The 18,298-nt window shown below is 43.7% G+C and overlaps 1 protein-coding gene across 2 annotated transcripts in view; it reads right to left on the reverse strand.

Annotated features, from left to right (window-relative positions):
• Positions 1 to 228: 228 nt before the first annotated feature.
• Positions 229 to 18,298, reverse strand: part of LOC135006180 (zinc finger protein 84-like) — a 32,882-nt gene continuing 14,812 nt past the window's right edge. For both annotated transcript variants that reach the window (XM_063951997.1, XM_063951998.1), the window contains exon 2: positions 229 to 2,861. In XM_063951997.1, the coding sequence (XP_063808067.1) occupies positions 1,529 to 2,731 (1,203 nt within the window). In that variant the 5' untranslated portion in view covers positions 2,732 to 2,861 and the 3' untranslated portion in view covers positions 229 to 1,528. The remainder of the gene's footprint in view (positions 2,862 to 18,298) is intronic.

Raw genomic sequence — 18,298 nt, forward strand, 5'->3', positions numbered from 1 at the left:
CACTCCATTTGTGTGCTGGATTTAAAGGGCAATAGAAATACAAGCAAAACAAGCCTGAATTTACATGTATTATTACTGCCCTTTATCATCCAGCGATCATAGACAGTGAGAATCAGTGGCTTTGAAAAACTGATACTTAGTAAATATAACTGTTGTCTGTTCTGGAATACAATGTGTTAAATATGGAGACTCTCACAGGACATATTAAAAGGATAATCATTTATCAAAGTTACAATAATGAAAACATGCAAGTAACAAGTTCTAGTCAGTTACAATAATAACAAGAACAAATTAGAACACTCAGCTCTTATCCCAGATGTTATAAGATCTGTCCCAGATGATGGTCATCGATTAAGTAGTTTAAATAATGTAGTTCAGTCATTCTCTAGGGTCCCGCCTAATAACTTTGTCGCAAGTTAAAAGCTGGAGGGGGTTTGTAGAAGTCTAGGTCCGCTGCAGCCAGACCTAGCTTCCATCAGAACTACTTGCTTTGTGTAAGTCTCTAGGCTTTATAACCCTGCAATGATACACTAACATTGTCTTACCAGATATTACATTCAGGGTCTGTGACGCTGGGTGCAGTAGTCATTCAGGATAAAATAATTAATGTTATTCTAGACAACTGTACCCTTTCCCCTACTTATGTACACAATACCCCAAACATCTTACTAGACAGTTTCCATCTGAGATACTGATAACAGGAACATATATTTATTATAATCAGCCATCCTAAAAGCTGTATACACTTCCCACTTACTATGTCTTTCACATTATGTCAAACGAGAAAGAAAACTTGTAACTTAACGTGACACTATATTTCTAACTGGTGCCTATATGTCTGCAAAGCACTAATCCTAATAAAATGTATGTACAGTATATAAAGCAATGAGGTCATACATTTACAAAATGGAGTTAAACATGGACAAAATGGCATCTAAAAAGTGGTTAAAAATAACACCCCATACAATAACCCATATGGTGAAACAGAGCAGCATACATTGTTCCTGTAGAAATACCCAGTACTCATAGCCCTGCTGGTCAGAGAAGGAATCCCAGTACTGAGAGGAGCTGCTGGAACTCTCTACTAGTCCCAGCACCTGCATGAGCAGAACAGCTGTATATTACAGAGCTCAGTAATGGCAGTCCCACGGTCATTGGCTATTGTTATACTGCAGCTCTAGTTCCTAACACAGAGACCTTCCCAAGGGGAAAAGTACCTCCAGGTCCACTTGTCTGACCTCTCCTGTCTTTATCAAGAGTCATTTATATAAAACACTTGTCACATTCAGAAAATAAAATATTGGTTCCATTGAATTCATACAGTTGTGATAAGTTACATTACTTATGATACACAAGCTGCATTCAGGCCCTCAGAGTGACTCCGCATGTGATTACTGAGTGTTTTCTTTCTAGTAAAACACTTCCTACATTCAAAACATATAAATTATTTCTCTCCTGAGTGACTCCTCTGATGTATAACAAGATATGACTTGTGGGAAAAACATTTGCTGCACTCATAAAATATAAATTATTTCTCTCCTGTGTGACTCCTCTGATGTCTAATAAGAAATGACTTATGGGAAAAACACTTGCTACATTCAGAACATTTAAATGGTTTCTCTCCTGTGTGAATCATCTGATGTATAACAAGATATGACTTCCTGGTAAAACATTTGCTGCATTCAGAACATATAATTGGGTTTTCTCCTGTGTGACTCCTCTGATGTACAACAAGCTCTGACTTCTGGGAAAAACACTTGCTGCATTCAGAACATTTAAATGGTTTCTCTCCTGTGTGACTCCTCTGATGTATAACAAGATATGACTTCCTGGTAAAACATTTGCTGCATTCAGAACATATAATTGGGTTTTCTCCTGTGTGAGTCCTCTGATGTACAACAAGCTCTGACTTCTGGGAAAAACACTTGCTGCATTCAGAACATTCAAATGGTTTCTCTCCTGTGTGAACTCTCTGATGTATAACAAGCTCTGACTTCCGGGGAAAACACTTGCTGCATTCAGAACATGTAAATGGTTTCTCTCCTGTGTGACTCCTCTGATGTACAACAAGCTCTGACTTCTGGGAAAAACACTTGCTGCATTCAGAACATTCAAATGGTTTCTCTCCTGTGTGAACTCTCTGATGTGTAACAAGCTCTGACTTCTGGGAAAAACACTTGCTACATTCAGAACATTCAAATGGTCTCTCTCCTGTGTGACTCCTCTGATGTCTGATAAGATGTGATTTACGTGTGAAGCTTCTGTCACACTCAGAGCACATATGTGGTCTCTCTCCTGTGTGACTCCTCTGATGTATAACAAGATGTGACTTCCGGGAAAAACACTTCCTACATTCAGAACATTCAAATGGTCTCTCTCCTGTGTGACTCCTCTGATGTCTAATAAGAACTGATTGACATGTAAAGCTTCTGTCACACTCAGAGCACAGATGTGGTCTCTCTCCTGTGTGACTTCTCTGATGTACAACAAGCTGTGACTTCTGGGAAAAACACTTGCTGCATTCAGAACATTCAAATGGTTTCTCTCCTGTGTGAACTCTCTGATGTATAACAAGCTGTGACTTCTTGGAAAAACACTTGCTGCATTCAGAACATGTAAATGGTTTCTCTCCTGTGTGAGTCCTCTGATGTATGATAAGTTTTGATTTGCATGTAAAGCTTCTGTCACACTCAGAGCACAGATGTGGTCTCTCTCCTGTGAGACTCATCATGTAAATTCAGAAGCTTAAGAAGAAATTATATCTTTAGTTGGCTAGATCAGGGAACAAGGAGCCTTTCCACATCGTCTCTTTCCACAGCCTTGTCTTCTATTCATAGTGGGACTCCAGCTCCTTAAGTTACCTGTAAAAAAACCCCCCAAAAAAACATTTTTTTATTTAATAGCCTGAAGATGACCATTGTAATCAGTTGTAGTGTTATATTGTATAAGGAACATGATGCATCTTTATGATGCTGGGCTCCCATTTCCAGTCAAATGTGCAGTACAGAGACCCCTTTCCTCCTGCCAAATGTGTGCAGGGAAGACCAGCTCGCTGCCTTGCTAAGCAGTCTGATCAATATAGATTGCTAAGGGGTGTATCACATGCAGGAGATGAAATGGGCTTGCAGAACTAGAAGAACTGGAATGCTGAGAAGCCAGCAGGATAAGTTCCTGATTTAAATGAAACATAGACACTAAGGGGGGAATTCAAAGTTGATCGTAGATGTAGTAAATTTAGCACTTCTACGATCATTTCCTCTGACATGCGGGGGGATGCTCAGCACAGGGCAAGTCTGCCGTGCATGTCAGGGTCAACCCACCCCACACAGGTATAAAAGCATGGCACAGCGGCGATGCTTATGTACCTGACTAGTAGCTCCCTGCCAGCATAGCTCCTGTGCAGCGGCAGGGAGCTACCCACCACGCTTTGGGTCACAGCAGCTGCGTGTGACATCACGCAGCCACCACGGACCGCCCCCCCCAAATGGTCCGGACACGCCTCCGTTGTCCAGACCACACCCCACCAACTCAAGGAAAATAAGTGGTTTACAGAGTGCGCAACAAGGTCCAGAAGTCAGCCCAGCAAAGATATAAAGAAGTTTCACCTACTGCAAAACATTTTCACAGTTCTAGGATATAATATTCTCCACTAAGGCGCCTTACAAATGTAACAAGTCATATTACTAATGCTTGTTCTCTTCAATCTTATACTTGTATTTCACAACCTATAGACTGTGTGTTTGTGTTCACCATCAGGTAAAAACATCAAATACCACACATGTAAAAGAGAAAAAAAATAAGATTGTAAACCTACCGGTAAATCTCTTTCTCCTAGTCCGTAGAGGATGCTGGGGACTCCGTAAGGACCATGGCGATAGACTGGCTCCGCAGGAGACATGGGCACTTTAAGAAAGAACTTTAGGTATGGGTGTGCACTGGCTCCTCCCTCTATGCCCCTCCTCCAGACCTCAGTTAGAGAAACTGTGCCCAGACGAGACGGACAGTACGAGGAAAGGATTTTTGTTAATCTAAGGGCAAGATTCATACCAGCCCACACTATCCACACCGTATAACATGGAATATACTAACCAGTTAACAGCATGAACAAAACAGCATCAGCCAAAGACTGATCTTAACTGTAACATAACCCTTATGTAAGCAATAACTATATACAAGTCTTGCAGAAATATGTCCGCACTGGGACGGGCGCCCAGCATCCTCTATGGACTAGGAGAAAAAGATTTACTGGTAGGTTTAAAATCTTATTTTCTCTTACGTCCTAGAGGATGCTGGGGACTCCATAAGGACCATGGGGATTACACCAAAGCTCCCAAATGGGCGGGAAAGTGCAGATGACTCTGCAGCACCGATTGAGCAAACAGGAGGTCCTCATCAGCCAGGGTATCAAACTTATTGAATTTTGCAAAGGTGTTTGAACCCGACCAAGTAGCAGCTCAGCACAGCTGTAGTGCCGAGATCCCTCGGGCAGCCGCCAAATAAGGGCCCACCTTCCTAGTGGAATGGGCCTTGACCGGTTTTGGTAACGGCAATCCAGCCGTAGAATGAGCCTGCTGAATCGTGTTACAGATCCAGCGAGCAATAGTCTGCTTTGAAGCAGCGCCAACCTTGTTGGCTGCACACAGGACAAACAGTGCTTCTGTTTTTCTGACTCTAGCCGTTCTGGCCATGTATATATTCAAAGCCCTGACCACCTCAAGGGACTCGGAATCCTCCAAGTTTCGCGTAGCCACAGGCACCACAATAGGTTGGTTCATATGAAAAGATGACACCACCTTAGGCAAAAATTGAGGACGGGTCCGCAATTCCGCTCTATCCATATGGACAACCAGATAGGGGCTTTTATGAGACAAAGCCACCAATTTCAACACTCGCCTAGCCGAAGCCAAGGCTAACAACATGACCACCTTCCAAGTGAGATATTTTAACTCCACCATTTCAAGTGGTTCAAACCAGTGCGACTTAAGGAAACTCAACACCACATTAAGGTCCCAAGGCGCCACCGGAGGTACAAAAGGAGGCTGAATATGCAGCACTCCCTTCACAAAAGTCTGTACTTCTGGGAGAGAAGTTAATTATTTCTGAAAGAAAATGGATAAGGCCGAAATCTGAACCTTAATGGAGCCCAATTTTAGGCCCAAATTCACTCCAGTTTGTAGGAAGTGAAGGAAACGGCCCAGATGGAATTCTTCCGTAGGAGCATTCCTGGCCTCACACCAAAAAACATACTTTCGCCATATACGGTGATAATGTTTAGCTGTTACGTCCTTCCTAGCCTTTATCAGAGTAGGAATGACCTAATCCGGAATGCCCTTTTAAATTTAAAATGGGTCTGACCGAACCGTCCGGTTTCAGGACTACAAACAGGGTTGAGTAATAACTCCTCTCCTGTTGAAGTAGGGGAACCTTGACCACCACCTGTTGAAGATACAATTTGTGAATTGCATTTAACACTAACTCCCTTTCTGGGGGAGAAGCCGGCAGGGCCGATTTGAAAAACCGGCGAGGAGGCACCTCTTCGAATTCCAGCTTGTAACCCTGGGAAACAATTTCTATTGCCCAGGGGTCCACTCGTGAGTGAATCCAGATATGGCTGAAAAGTCGAAGACGTGCCCCCACTGGGGGGACTGCATTTGATAATGTGGCGCTTTCTTAGGCTGTGAGGGAATATAAGGCAAAAAATTGGATTTACCAGCCGTAGCTGTGGAGGCCAGGTCCGAGAGACCTTCTCCAAACAATTCCTCACCTTTGTAAGGTAAGACCTCCATATGCCTTTTTGAGTCGGCATCACCTGTCCATTGCCAGGTCCATAGGACTCATCTAGCAGAAATCGACATAGCGTTGACTCTAGAACCCAGTAAAGCAATGTCTCTTTGAGCATCTCTCATATATAAGACAGCATCTTTATATGTCCTAGGGTCAATAAGATGGTATCCTTATCCAGGGTCTCAATCTCCGCTGATAAGGTATCTGTCCACGCTGCTACCGCACTACAAACCCAAGCCGACGCAATAGCCGGTCTGAGTAAAGTACCAGAATGTGTGTAAATGGACTTCAAAATAACCTCCTGCTTACGATCAGCAGGATCCCTTAGGGTAGCCGTATCTTGGGATGGCAGCGCTACCTTTTTGGATAAGCGTGTCAACGCTTTGTCCACCCTAGGGGAGGATTCCCACCGTATCCTGTCCTTTGCCGGGAAAGGATACGCCATAAGAATCCTTTTGGGAAGCTGCAGTTTTTTGTCTGGAGATTTCCACGCTTTTTCATACAACTCGTTCAGCTCATGAGAAGGGGGAAATGTTACCTCAGGTTTCTTTCCCTTATACATGTGTACCCTCGTGTCGGGGACAGGGGGTTCCTCTGTGATATGCAAAACATCTTTTATTGCAATAATCATATATCGAATACATTTAGCCAATTTTGGCTGTAACTTTGCATCATCGTAGTCGACACTGGAGTCAGAATCCGTGTCGGTATCAGTGTCTACTATTTGGGATAGTGGGCGCTTTTGAGACCACGAAGGTCCCTGCGATATAGGGACAGACGTGGGGTGACTCCCTGGCTGTTCCCTAGTTTCAGCTTTGTCTAATCTTTTGTGCAATAAAATTTACATCTGCACTTAAAACATTCCCCACATATCCATTCAGTCAGGTGTCGGCGTTGCCGACAGAGACATCACATTAATTTGCTTCACCTCCTCACTAGGAGAGCCTTCTACCTCAGACATGTCGACACATGTGTACCGACACACCACACACTTAGGGAATCCTCTTATCTGAAGACAGTTCCCCCTTAAGGCCCTTTGGAGAGACATAGAGAGAGTATACCAGCACACACCCAGCGCTAATGACCCAGGAAAAAACACAATGTTTACCCAGATAATGCTGTAATCTGCATATTGCGCCAATTATGTGCCTCCCCCCCCCCCCCCTTTTTTTTAAAACCTTCTTTCACTGTGGATAAGCAGGGGAGAGTCCGGGGAGATTCCTCTCAGCGCTGTGCTGTGGAAAAAATGGCGCCAGTGAGTGCTGAGGAAGAAGCTCCGCCCCCTCGGCGGCGAGGTTCTGTCCCGCTCAAATATACTAAAAACCTGGCAGGGGCTCTTTATATATACAGTGCCCAGCTGTATATATATATATATATATTTGCCAGAAAAGAGGTTTTATTGCTGCCCAGGGTGCCCCCCCTGCGCCCTGCACCCTTACAGTGACTGCCATGTGTGAGGTGTATGGGAGCAATGGCGCACAGCTTTACTGCTATGCGTTACCTCAGTGAAGATTATGAAGTCTTCTGCCGCCTCTGAAGTCTTCTTTTCCTCTCATACTCACCCGGCTTCTATCTTCCGGCTCTGCAAGGAGGACGGCAGCGCGTCTCTGGGACGGACGGCGAGGGTGAGACCTGCATACCGATCCCTCTGGAGCTAATGGTGTCCAGTAGCCTAAGAAGCAGAGCATTGAAACTCACAGAAGTAAGTCTGCTTCTCTCCCCTCAGTCCAAGGATGCAGGGAGTCTGTTGCCAGCAGGCTCCCAGAAAATAAAAAACCTAACAAATATACTTTCTGACAGGAAACTCAGGAGAGCTCCCTGTAATGCACCCAGTCTCCTCTGGGCCCAGTAGTAAACTGAGGTCTGGAGGAGGGGCAGAGGCAGGAGCCAGTGCACACCCATACCTAAAGTTCTTTCTTAAAGTGCCCATGTCTCCTGCGTAGACCGTCTATCCCCATGGTCCTTACGGTGTCCCCAGCATCCTCTAGGACGTAAGAGAAAAACACAATAGTGTAGAAATCCTTTTCATAGAATACCCAATATATTTAACACATCTCACTCACAAAGTTCCCAGAAATTTCAGGCATATCAAGGTATCTTTATGTTCAAGATTTCCTCAAATAGACTCCACAAGAAATCCAAAATGGACCCAGCTTTCTTTGTGCTTTCAACCTGTAGGATATGTGTCAGAGTTGCCTCCGATACACATACAGCAGAGAGAGAGAGACCGATCGTGCAATATTCCCTTATACAAATAGGTTTTTTATTTTTACATAAATGCACTCACATGGTAAAGTAGAATAACAAGCATATCATATGTCTTTATCCTGCAATTCCCAAGAGAACACCACACTGGATTGCTGGGATGGTAGTTTACAGCAAGGTAAGTACGAGTCCCAGTTACCCACAGCTCACCCTTCCAGGCAGTGTACAAACGGTGTGCAGGAATCCATCAGGATACAGAGTACAAGATCCCGCTTAAAGCGTCTCGAATTTAACCTTTTTCAAAAGCGGATAGTGCCCATGTAGCAATAGACCTCTCTTATATACCCCCACAATTCATAAAAAACAAAGTCAGCTGTGGAACAGTTCGTTAGAACATTCAAAACATCGCTCTTCCGTTATCGTCACTTCCGGTCATGTGGTCTGCGTCTTCACAGGAACTCCCATCAAGCTCTCACACACTGCCCTTCCCGCTCAAATGCGTTCCATATAGATAATTGTAACTTCCGGTCATGTGGGTCGCTATATCAATGAATTTCCACCAAGTCGCTGTGTGTTGTGATATGGTCAGTCTCCATGACTTATATACATTTATCGACAGTATATACATGAATACATTATATACATTAATCTATCTATCTATCTATATATATTACAGGTTGAGTATCCCATATCAAAATATTCAGAAATACGGATTATTCCGAATTATGGAATTTTTTTCGTGAGAGCGAGATAGTGAAACCTTTGTTTTCTGAAGGTCAATGTCCACAAACTATGTTCAATACACAAAGTTATTAAAAATATTGGCTAAAATGACCTTCAGGCTGTGTATAAGGTGTCTATGTAACATAAATGCATTCTGTGCTTAGACTTAGGTCCCATCACCATGATATCTCATTATGGGATGCAATTATTCCAAAATACGGAAAAATCCGATATCCAAAATTCTTCCGGTCCCAAGCGTTTTGGATAAGGGATACTCAACCTGTATTTAGTTTGCATTGAGTGCCAATATGTGGTGGTAGACACGCCTGATAGGTGGTGCTAAACACGTCTTTCTAATCGTGCACCCCCTAATAAAATGTCCTGCGCACGCCTATGAGTGCCGTATTCATATCTGATGATATAATAGGAACGTTGTTAATAAGATTTTACTTACCGGTAAATCTATTTCTCGTAGTCCGTAGAGGATGCTGGGGACTCCGTAAGGATCATGGGGAATAGACGGGCTCTGCAGGAGATAGGGCACTTTAAGAAAGACTTTGGATTCTGGGTGTGCACTGGCTCCTCCCTCTATGCCCCTCCTCCAAACCTCAGTTAGGGAAACTGTGCCCAGAGGAGATGGACAATACAAGGAAAGGATTTTAGTTAATCCAAGGGCAAGATTCATACCAGCCACACCAATCATAACGTATAACCTGTGATAAACTACCCAGTTAACAGCATGAACAACAACATAGTCTTGGTTCAAACCGATGAAACTATAACATAACCCTTATGTAAGCAATAACTATATACAAGTCTTGCAGAAGAAGTCCGCACTTGGGACGGGCGCCCAGCATCCTCTACGGACTACGAGAAATAGATTTACCGGTAAGTAAAATTTTATTTTCTCTAACGTCCTAGAGGATGCTGGGGACTCCGTAAGGACCATGGGGATTATACCAAAGATCCCAAACGGGCGGGAGAGTGCGGATGACTCTGCAGCACCGATTGAGCAAACAGGAGATCCTCCTCAGCCAGGGTATCAAACTTATAGAACTTTGCAAAGGTATTTGACCCCGACCAAGTAGCAGTTCGGCATAGTTGTAGTGCCGAGACCCCTCGGGCAGCCGCCCAAGAAGAGCCCTCCTTACTAGTGGAATGGGCCTTGACCGATTTTGGTAACGGCAATCCAGCCGTAGAATGAGCCTGCTGAATCGTGTTACAGATACAGCGAGCAATAGTTTGCTTTGAAGCAGAGGCGCCAACCTTGTTGGCTGCATATAGGACAAACAGTGCTTCTGTTTTTCTGATCCTAGCCGTTCTGGCCACGTAAATTTTCAAAGCCCTGACCACATCAAGGGACTCGGAATCCTCCAAGTCACGTGTTCATATGAAAGGATGAGACCCCTTTAGGCAGGAATTGAGGACGGGTCCGCAATTCCGCTCTATCCATATGGAAAACCTGATAGGGGCTTTTTTGTGATAAAGCCGCCAATTCCGAAACTCGCCTAGCCGAAGCCAAGGCTAACAACATGATCACCTTCCAGGTGAGCTATTTCCACTCCACTGTCTTAAGTGGTTCAACTTCAGGTAATGAGGCCAATTCTTTTTGAAAGAAAATGGATAAGGCCGAAATCTGAACTTTAATGGAGCCTAATTTTAGGCCCAAATTCTCTCTAGCTTATAGGAAGTGAAGAAAACGGCCTAGGTGGAATTCTTCCATAGGAGCATTCCTGGACTCACACCAAGAAACATATTTTCTCCATATTCGGTGATAATGTTTAGATGTCACGTCCTTCCTAGCCCTTATTAGCGTAGGAATGACCTCATCCGGAATACCTTTTTCCGCTAGGATCCGGCGTTCAACCGCCATGCCATCAAACACAGCCGCGGTAAGTCTTGGAACAGACAGGGACCTTGTTGTAACAAGTCCTGCCTTTGAGGAAGAGACCACGGATCTTCTGTGAGCATTTCTTGCAGATCCGGATACCAGGTCTTTTGTGGCCAATCTGGAACAATAAGAATTGTTCTCACTCCTCATTTTCTTATTATTCTCAACACCTTGGGTATGAGAGGAAGAGGAGGAGGAGAAGGAAACACATATACCGACTGGAACACCCACGGTGTCACTAGGGCGTCCACAGCTACCGCCTGAGGGTCTCTTGACCTGGCGCAATATCTTTGTAGCTTTTTGTTGAGACGGGATGCCATCATGTCTATTTGGGGTAGCCCCCACCGACATGCAATCTGCGCAAAGACTTCCTGACGAAGTCCCCACTCTCCCGGATGCAGATCGTGTCTGCTGAGGAAGTCTGCTTCCCAGTTGTCCACTCCCAGAATGAAAACTGCTGACAGATCGCTTACATGATTCTCCACCCAGCAAAGAACTCTGGTGGCTTCCGCCATTGCCACTCTGCTCCTTGTGCCACCTTGGCGGTTTACATGAGCTACTGCGGTGATGTTGTCTGACTGGATCAGAACTGGTCGATTGCGAAGTAATATCTCCGCTTGATGTAGGGCGTTGTATATGGCCCTTAGTTCCAGGATGTTGATGTGAAGACAAGTCTCTTGACTTGACCAAAGTCCTTTGAAATTTCTTCCCTGTGTGTCTGCTCCCCAACCTCGGAGGCTCGCGTCCGTGGTCACCAGGATCTAGTCCTGACTGCCGAACCTGCACCCTCTAGAAGGTGAGCACTATTTAGCCATCACAGGAGATATACTCTGGCCCTGGGGGACAGGGTGATCCGCTGATGCAATTGCAGATACGACCCGGACCATTTGTCCAATAGGTCCCATTGGAAGGCCCTTGCATGGAATCTGCCGTATGGAATGGCTTCGTATGTTGCCACCATCTTTCCCAGAACTTATGTGCAATGATGTACTGACACTTGTTTTGGTTTCAACAAGTTCATGACTAAAGTCATGAGTTCCTGCGCTTTTTCCTTTGGAAGAAAAACCCTTTTCTGGTCTGTGTCCAGAATCATGCCCAAGAAGGGCAGACGAGTTGTAGGATTCAGCTGCGACTATGGAATATCGAGAATCCAGCGTTGTCGCTGTAACACATTCAGTGAAAGTGATACGCTGCTCAGCAACTTCACCCGTGATCTCGCTTTTATGAGGAGATCATCCAAGTACGGGATAATTGTGACACCCTGCTAGCGCAGGAGCACCATCATTTCCGCCATTACCATGGTGAAAATTCTTGGGGCCGTGGAAAGCCCAAACGGCAACGTCTGACATTGGTAATGACCATCCTGTACCGCCAATCTCAGGTACGCCTGATGAGGAGGATATATGGGGACATGCAGGTATGCATCCTTTATGTCCACAGATACCAAAAATCTGCCCATTCTAGGCTGGCGATGACCTCCCTGAGTGATTCCATCTTGAACCGTTTTAAGTAAAAGTTCAGGGATTTTAACTTTAAAATGGGTCTGACCGAACCGTCCGGTTTCGGAACCACAAACTGAGTTTAGTAGTACCCCTGCCCTCTTTGAAGCAGGGGAACCTCTACCACCACTTGTTGCATACACAATTTGTGAATCGCATGTAACACTATTTCCCTTTCCAGGGGTGGTTTCGGTAGGGCCAATTTGAAAAACCGTTGAGGAGGCACTTCTTCGAATTCCAGCTTGTAACCCTGGGAAACAATTTCTATTGCCCATGGATCCACCTGTAAGTGGACCCAGACGTGGCTGAACAGTCGAAGACGTGCGCCCACAGGAGCTGACTCCCTCAGGGGAGCCCCAGCGTAATGCGATGGATTTAGCAGAGGCCGGGGAGGACTTCTGTTCCTGGGAACTAGTTGTGTTGTGCAGATTTTTCCCTCTGCCCTTACCTCTGGCAAGAAAGGACGATCCACGTGCTCTCTTGCTTTTATTGGAACGAAAGGACTGCATTCGATAATGAGGCACTTTCTTAGATTGTGAGGGAATATATGGCAAAAAATTTGATTTGCATGCCGTAGCCGTGGAGACGAGATCCAAGAGGTCCTCTCCAAACAATTCCTCACCCTTGTAAGGCAACAATTTACTGCCCCCCCTCTCTTTTTTACCCTTCTGTAGTGCAGGACTGCAGGGGAGAGCCAGGGAGCGATCCTTCCAGTGGAGCTGTGAGGGAAAATGGCGCCAGTGTGCTGAGGGAGATGGCTCCGCCCTTTTTTTGGCGGTCTTTGTCCCGCATTTTCTGTAATTCTGGCAGGGGTTAATTTACACCTATATAGCCTCGGGGACTATATATGGTGTATTTTTTGCCAGCCAAGGTGTTAATATTGCTGCTCAGGGCGCCCTTCCCCCCCAGGCACCCATCAGTGACCGGAGTGTGAGGTGTGCATGAGGAGCAATGGCGCACAGCTGCAGTGCTGTGCGCTACCTTGTTGAAGACCGAAGTCTTCTGCCGCCTATTTTCTGGACCACCTTCTTGCTTCTGGCTCTGTAAGGGGGACGGCGGCGCAGCTCCGGGACCGGACGACGAGGTCGGGTCCTGTGTTCGATCCCTCTGGAGCTAATGGTGTCCAGTAGCCTAAGAAGCCCAAGCTAGCTGCAAGCAGGTAGGTTCGCTTATTCTCCCCTTAGTGCCACGTTGCAGTGAGTCTGTTGCCAGCAGATCTCACTGAAAATAAAAAACCTAAACTATACTTTCTTCTAGGAGCTCAGGAGAGCCGCTAGTGTGCATCCAGCTCAGCCGGGCACAAAAATCTAACTGAGGTCTGGTGGAGGGTCATAGGGGGAGGAGCCAGTGCACACCAGATAGACCTAAAGCTTTCTTTAGTTGTGCCCAGTCTCCTGCGGAGCAGTGTATTCCCCATGGTCCTTACAGAGTCCCCAGCATCCACTAGGACGTCAGAGAAATTATCTATGTGTTCTGAAGTATATTCGCGTGCACTCTAAACCAAGCAGTATGGCAACAGTAACAGTTTCAACACTAAAACATAACTGGATGTGAAAACACAACTTATTCCCTAGAACAGAGGTCCCCAAACTGTGTGCCGTGGCTTCATGGGGTGCCTCGGGACACTTGCAGGGGTGCCCTGGGTTGGTGGTCCAGGACCAATTCAAATTATTCATGGTCAATATAATAGGCAAAACCAGTGCTGGTGGCTGCCAGTCATAAAATATGTGGCCAAACAGAAGCAAATCTTTTCCCTCACCACACAACTGACCTTAAGGATGACATATAAACGCGATCTACTTCATGTAATATTTCTTTCTAAATTTCTCAATAAGAAATTTTTGGCCTAGGGGTGCAGTGTAAAAAAATTCTGATATTCTAGGGCACTGTGATTAAGAAAAGTTTGGAAACCACTGCCCTAGAAGATAAACACTCACACACACACACCTATCAGACCAGTATATGTTTCTGGGAGTGATAATAAGATGAACAACACACCTAAACTGATATGTACTGGATAAGGTGAATATGTTCAACATAAAGTGATAATTGGTTACCCTGTCTTCAAACTATCTATTACTACAGATATTTGAAGTCCTGGGAAGGACAATAAAATTAATATGTCTGAGATCGTTGGGACTTTAAGGGGCTCTCTCAGCGGATAAAATGATATCAGTGTGATTCATGAGATATAGATAACGAGTGATCATATATGACCATATAGGACATTAATATACTCACTACATATGAGCAAATAGGACACACTTTATTTACTTTGATCTCTAAGATATATTTATAAGGAGTTAATCCAGTAACATCCAATGCGCGGAACATTTACTTTTAATCACGATTTCTTTTTTATTTACACTTATTCTATCTTCCTTTTAATATTCGCTGGTTTTATTATATATTGTAATAAAAGTTATATTTTATCTTATATCCATAACTGTGCACCACCATAGGGCAATCTTTTTCTCCTTTTTTCTACTGTATATTTACATTGCCTGTGGTAGCACCCCCCAAAAAATATTTATTGCTGAACATGATTGTGATTAGATATTAAAAACGGGGGTCACCCATGTGATATAGACACACCTGTGCGGCCAGTTTCCATATAGCGAGAAAGAGTAAAGGTGGGTACACACTAATAGATATATCTGCAGATCAATTGATATGCAGATATATCTATGGACGGATCGAGCAGTGTGTTCAACATACTCACTGCCCGATCCGTCAGGGACTAACGTCATGAACTGGGCGGGCGTGTACACACGCCCACCCAGTTCAGCTGTCAATCACTGCTGTCCGCCGCAGCATGTGTGCGGGCGGTCGGCCGACCGCCCCGTTCACACACAGCGTTGCGCCAATATATCGATAGATATATTGCCCGTCGGCTGTGCTGCACGGCGGACGCGATACGTCTGTGAACGACGGAGTTCACAGACGTATCGGCCGTACACACTGCCCGACAGTCCCGCGATATATCGGCCAGTGTGTATGGGCCTTTAGCCTAAGCAAACAAGCCTCTGACAGGGGACTAGCTTGTAATAGGGGCAAGTTCTCTCATGTCTACTCCAGTGTCGAACGCAGGATTTTTCTTGGGGTTTGGGGTTCCATGTGATTACATATATACAGTACATCATGCATACACACACCTATATAGCATACAGACACACACACCTCCCACTCACCAAGCAGAAGAAGGATCAGCTGCAGTCAGGACAAGGCCCCATTCTATTAGGCTCCGCCCCAAAAATGCAGGTCTTCCTTGAAGCGGATAATGGGACCGCTGTGGCTATGCTAGCAGCTCTGAGTAGATGCCGGGACCTGGAGGATCTCACACAGACTCCTCCAAACTGCAGGCTTCTGATAGGTGTGACACGACAAGCTATTCTGTAAGCATGGTGAGTGACATGCTGCTGGGGGCAGGGGTGTATGCAGCTTTAGGTCCCACAGTCCAACTACCGGCTCCCCATTCAGGCCCCGCCCCCATTCATTCCGAGTTCGCTCATGCGCAGTCCATTTTCTGAGGGGGAGGGAAGGTGGCAGTGGGAATCCGGAAGCTGCCATTCAATATGCGGGGCAGCGGGGGACTCAAGCAAAATACGGGAGGGTAGGCAAGTCTACTGTATATGTATAATGTGCAGTGTTATTATACAGCAGGGACGCTGTCCTAGGTTATATACATGATACGCTAGGGACTATATACCAATAACATCTCTCTCTATATATACTGTATATGTATAATGTGCAGTGTTATTACACAGCAGGGACTCTGTCCTAGGTTATACACATGATACGCTAGGGACTATATACCAATAACATCTATCTCTATATATACTGTATATGTATAATGTGCAGTGTTATTATACAGCAGGGACGCTGTCCTAGGTTATACACATGATACACTAGGGACTATATACCATTAACATCTATCTCTATATATACTGTATATGTATAATGTGCAGTGTTATTATACAGCAGGGACTCTGCCCTAGGTTATACACATGATACACTAGGGACTATATACCAATAACTTATCTCTATATATACTGTCTGTATATATATATATATATATATATATATATATATATATAATGTGCAGTGTTATTATACAGCAGGTACGCTGTCCTAGGTTATACACATGATACGCTAGGGACTATATACCAATAACATTTATCTCTATATATACTGTATATGTATAATGTGCAGTGTTATTATACAGCAGGGACACTGTCCTAGGTTATACACATGATACACTAGGGACTACATACCAATAACATCTATCTCTATATATACTGTATATGTATAATGTGCAGTGTTATTATACAGCAGGGACGCTGTACTAGGTTATATACATGATACGCTGGGGACTATATACCATTAACATCTATCTCTATATATACTGTATATGTATAATGTGCAGTGTTATTATACAGCAGGGACTCTGTCCTAGGTTATACACATGATACGCTGGGGACTATATACGAATAACATCTATCTCTATATATACTGTATATGTATAATGTGCAGTGTTATTATACAGCAGGGATACTGTCCTAGGTTATACACATGATACGCTAGGGACTATATACCAATAATATCTCTATATATACTGTATATGTATAATGTGCAGTGTTATTATACAGCAGGGACTCTGTCCTAGGTTATACACATGATACGCTGGGGACTGTATACCAATAACATCTCTCTCTCTATATACTGTATATGTATAATGTGCAGTGTTATTATACAGCAGGGACTCTGCCCTAGGTTATATACATTATACGCTAGGGACTATATACCAATAACATCTCTCTCTATATATACTGTATATGTATAATGTGCAGTGTTATTATACAGCAGGGACTCTGCCCTAGGTTATATACATGATACACTAGGGACTATATACCAATAACATCTCTCTCTATATATACTGTATATGTATAATGTGCAGTGTTATTATACAGCAGGGATACTGTCCTAGGTTATACACATGATACGCTAGGGACTATATACCAATAATATCTCTATATATACTGTATATGTATAATGTGCAGTGTTATTATACAGCAGGGACTCTGCCCTAGGTTATATACATTATACGCTAGGGACTATATACCAATAACATCTCTCTCTATATATACTGTATATGTATAATGTGCAGTGTTATTATACAGCAGGGACTCTGCCCTAGGTTATACACATGATACACTAGGGACTATATACCAATAACTTATCTCTATATATACTGTCTGTATATATATATATATATATATATATATATATATATATATATATAATGTGCAGTGTTATTATACAGCAGGTACGCTGTCCTAGGTTATACACATGATACGCTAGGGACTATATACCAATAACATTTATCTCTATATATACTGTATATGTATAATGTGCAGTGTTATTATACAGCAGGGACACTGTCCTAGGTTATACACATGATACACTAGGGACTACATACCAATAACATCTATCTCTATATATACTGTATATGTATAATGTGCAGTGTTATTATACAGCAGGGACTCTGTCCTAGGTTATACACATGATACGCTGGGGACTATATACGAATAATATCTCTCTATATATATACTGTATATGTATAATGTGCAGTGTTATTATACAGCAGGGACGCTGTCCTAGGTTATACACATGATACACTAGGGACTATATACCAATAACATCTATCTCTATATATACTGTATATGTATAATGTGCAGTGTTATTATACAGCAGGGACTCTGTCCTAGGTTATATACATGATACACTAGGGACTACATACCAATAACATCTATCTCTATATATACTGTATATGTATAATGTGCAGTGTTATTATACAGCAGGGACTCTGTCCTAGGTTATACACATGATACGCTGGGGACTATATACCAATAACATCTATCTCTATATATACTGTATATGTATAATGTGCGGTGTTATTATACAGCAGGGACGCTGTCCTAGGTTATACACATGATACGCTGGGGACTGTATACCAATAACATCTATCTCTATATATACTGTATAGGTATAATGTGCAGTGTTATTATACAGCAGGGACTCTGTCCTAGGTTATATACATGATACACTAGGGACTATATACCAATAACATCTATCTCTATATATACTGTATATGTATAATGTGCAGTGTTATTATACAGCAGGGACGCTGTCCTAG

This window comes from Pseudophryne corroboree, unplaced genomic scaffold, assembly GCF_028390025.1.
Source record: "Pseudophryne corroboree isolate aPseCor3 unplaced genomic scaffold, aPseCor3.hap2 scaffold_2100, whole genome shotgun sequence".
Classification (NCBI taxonomy): Eukaryota; Metazoa; Chordata; class Amphibia; order Anura; family Myobatrachidae; genus Pseudophryne; species Pseudophryne corroboree.